The sequence below is a fragment of the Octopus bimaculoides genome, chromosome 2, assembly GCF_001194135.2.
Source record: "Octopus bimaculoides isolate UCB-OBI-ISO-001 chromosome 2, ASM119413v2, whole genome shotgun sequence".
Lineage (NCBI taxonomy): Eukaryota > Metazoa > Mollusca > Cephalopoda > Octopoda > Octopodidae > Octopus > Octopus bimaculoides.
The window spans coordinates 79,419,666-79,423,280 of NC_068982.1; the positions used below are offsets into that span (position 1 = coordinate 79,419,666).

The 3,615-nt window shown below is 38.6% G+C and overlaps 1 protein-coding gene across 1 annotated transcript in view; it reads right to left on the bottom strand.

Moving 5' to 3' along the window:
• Positions 1-244: 244 nt before the first annotated feature.
• The window catches only part of LOC128251574 (uncharacterized), a 7,779-nt gene continuing 4,408 nt past the window's right edge, over positions 245-3,615 (bottom strand). Inside the window, exon 2 of the mRNA XM_052978383.1 lies at positions 245-1,350. Within this exon, the coding sequence (XP_052834343.1) occupies positions 1,027-1,350 (324 nt within the window). The 3' untranslated portion in view covers positions 245-1,026. The remainder of the gene's footprint in view (positions 1,351-3,615) is intronic.

A 3,615-nucleotide genomic window follows, 5' to 3' on the forward strand; every position in this document is an offset into this window, starting at 1 on the left:
TGGAATTGCGCGGTTTTCCTAGCCTGTAGGTTGGATAGTTTCGGTTTGGAGTTGTTAATTTAAGAGTTACATACGTATGTATGTATGTATGTATGTATGTATGTATGTATGTATGTATGTATGTATGTATGTATGTATGTATGTATTATGTATGTATGTATGTATGTATGTATTATGTATGTATGTATGGATCATGTATGTATGTATGTATGCATGTATGTATGCAGGTATGTATGTATGTATGTATGTATGTATGTATGTATGTATGTATGCATTCATGTATGTATGTATGTATGTATGTATGTATGTATGCAGGCAGGTAGGTAGGTAGGTAGGTAGGTAGGTAGGTAGATAGATAGGTAGGTAGGTAGGTTCTACTTCATGGAATACAAACCGGTATCTAACTGGTTATCAAGACTTTTTGAGTTTGAGCCAGTTCCCGGTTTTGCAAATGTGATTGAGTTATTGTGTGCATATATATAGGTGTATGCAACGGCACTTATGTTCTGTGTGAGAATGTCTCTTTAATACCCAGGTGTTTGTGTGTGTGTGTGTGTGTGTGCGTGTGTGTGTGTGTGAGCGTATGTGCATCATTACTTTTTAGATGTGCCTCTTCAAGTTGCACACAACTAAGTATGTGCATATTTTCATTTAAAGAATTTCAGATGGAAAATATTTGGCGTGTCTTAAAAATTTTCACTGAGCCACTAATAGCCTGGATTTCGAGGATATGCGTTCTAATCTCCAATAAACATAATTTGTCATGTTGGGATTTTTACAGCTAAATATTCACAAATTTCGTTTCGTTAAATCTCTAGAATCTTCTGGTTATTTTCCTTCCATCTTGAGAAACCTTAAAGATAATTTTTCTTTTCCAACCAAAAAATTCTTCGATTTCCAACTATTCTAAACATAACATTTATTTACTTAAGTCTGATTGAGAAGAAAATATTTTACAATCAAATATGCGTCGAACAAAAAGCTATGCTTGATTTAGTTACAAGTATTTATGTTTCGAACTCAAATTCAACCTTTCATCTTTCTGGTTTCGATAAAATCAATACCAGCCAAGTGTTCAGATGTCGGGTTCAATATATTTGAATAACTCCCCGCCCCCTTTTTATCTTTTGGCCTTTGTAGGGTCCGATACAGAATGTGAATATTCCAAGTGTTTAGTAATGGGTCATCAGGACTGACGTATTCTTGGACATCGAAAGGGATGAGGAAGGTCTGGTGATTGCGATGGACTTTTGGCTGCGTGTTGTATGTGTGGTGGTGACCATGGAAACATCGTCGTAGATTGTAACGCCTAACAACTGCAGCAATTTTCACCGAGTTCAGCATACTTATCTGAAAAAAGAAAAGAAAGAGAAAGAAGCTGGCTGAGCCGTTCATAGGAGGGATGCAATTATAAGCAAAGATTGGGATCTAAAACAACTCAAACGAAGGGAAGAAACAAGAATAACAGAAATAACTATAGCATGATTACGATGGTAGTGTTGGTACCGGGGTGATAACGGTGTTGGTGGTGTTGGTAGGGGTGATGGTAGTGGTGCTGGTGATGATTGTCTTGGTGGCGGTGGTGTGGTAGTTTCGTTGTTGTTGTTACTGTTAGTGGTTTTTAATGGTGGTAATGGTTTTGGTGATGATGACTTTGGTGGTGGTACTTAACTTTCTGCTGTCATTGTTGATGTTGGTGATGGTTTTCGTGGTGGCGGTGGACGTTTTCTTGGTGGTGATAGTTTGTTGTTCGTTTTATAAATAACTGTGGATCTAGCGGTAGTTTTGTGGTGGTTGCTGTTGTTGCTAGAGGTAATGGTGGTGATAACGTGCTAGGGAAGTTAGTGCGTGTATCGAGTCGCACTTTCTGCTACTCAGTGACTCACGTCTGGATTACTTCATGAAACACACGTAGTACACTGATGGACGACATTTAAGTTATTAAGATAGTCAAGTTTCCAGCAGCACATTTATCTTCTGAGACATGTAGACGGATTGATGGTTGTTTCTGTAACTAAGACCGGGTAGTTTTGCCCTAAAATACAGACATATACCTCAGGACTAACGATGATTAAAACAAATCTTGCTGCAAACAGTGGGTAACCCTTGGGTGGAGTGTTAGACTCCACTCATACGTTACTCCTATTAATAAATACTGAATCTACTACAGAGAGCCAGTAAACATTGAGAAGAGTCCCCGATTCGCATTGTCCAATCACAAGCTATACTTATCAATACTTGGCTAGACCTTCAATTGAGAGACTCTGCAGAGTTGTCTCACGACGCCATATGATGCGCACGCATGTTTTCTCTTCGATGATGATGAGGATGACGATGACGACGATGTTTAATGATGATGACGACGTCGACAATGATATCTATTGCCATTTCAAAAACATAAGAGTTTTGGCCGTTCACAAAACTTCTGTATACTTCTCCACTTCATCTAACATTTGCATTAACGGTGAGACTATACTTCATTGGTGAGGTACAATAACACCGAAACATGTTCGGAACCATCTCCATACTGACAGGCCACATATTCCTTATTGTATTCTATTTTTTATCAATTATATTTATTCACTATTTGGGTATTGTCTCCCCTGACTTGTGAATAGAATTATTATCTTTTTTGTTTTAATATTTTCAATTATTAACGCTATAATTTATTGAATAATTTCAGACTAATAGATTAACTAATTAACTATAATACTGCCTGTTTTACATTCGACGCTAGAACTACTTCTCAACGAATACTAATTTCTATTGCAAAATGTAGAATGGGTTGGCAGAATCTATTGACTCGTAACTCGCAAACAACACCAAGAGCAGCAACAGCAACAACAACAACAACAACAATAATAGCAAAAGTCAAGGAGCGAATTTAGTCTGCTAGAAATAGAAACTAAATCTCCCTTAAAATGTACATTGCCGTCCTAAAATAATTCTAGTCAAATACATTTTTAAAAACATCATCATCATCATCATCATCATCATCATCGACAACAACAACAACATACACATGTCGAGAGGTTGAGAGAAATGTAGAGTCTACAAATTCACTCGTGTAAGTTTGTGATCGGGAAAGTACGAAAGAAGACTGTAGAGGTCTTTTGGACCGAAAACAGTATCAGAGTTGCTTGTGGCCAGAGATAAAGACCGGCTGAGATAAGAGACAACGTAGGGAAGGAAGGAAGGAAGGAAGGAAGGAAGGAAGAGCAACAGTAGCAGCAGCAACAGCAGCAGCAGCAGCAGCAGCTGTAGTAGTAGTAGTAGGAGGAGGAGGAGGAGGAGGGGTAGAAGAGGAGGAGGAGTGGTGGTACGAGAGGGCAGCAACAGTTGATGATGATGATGATGATGTAGACGACAACAATTATGATAATGATGACAACGATGACGATGATGGTGATGACGACGACGATGACGACGTCGACGACGACAACGGTGATGACGATGACGATGATGGTGATGATGATGACAACGATGACGAAAACGATGACGACGACGACGATGATGATGATGATGATGATGATGATGATGATGATGATGACGGTTGGGGAGTTGGTGGCTATGACAGATGTATTTATTTCTACTCTTTTGCTTTTGATGCGTTCA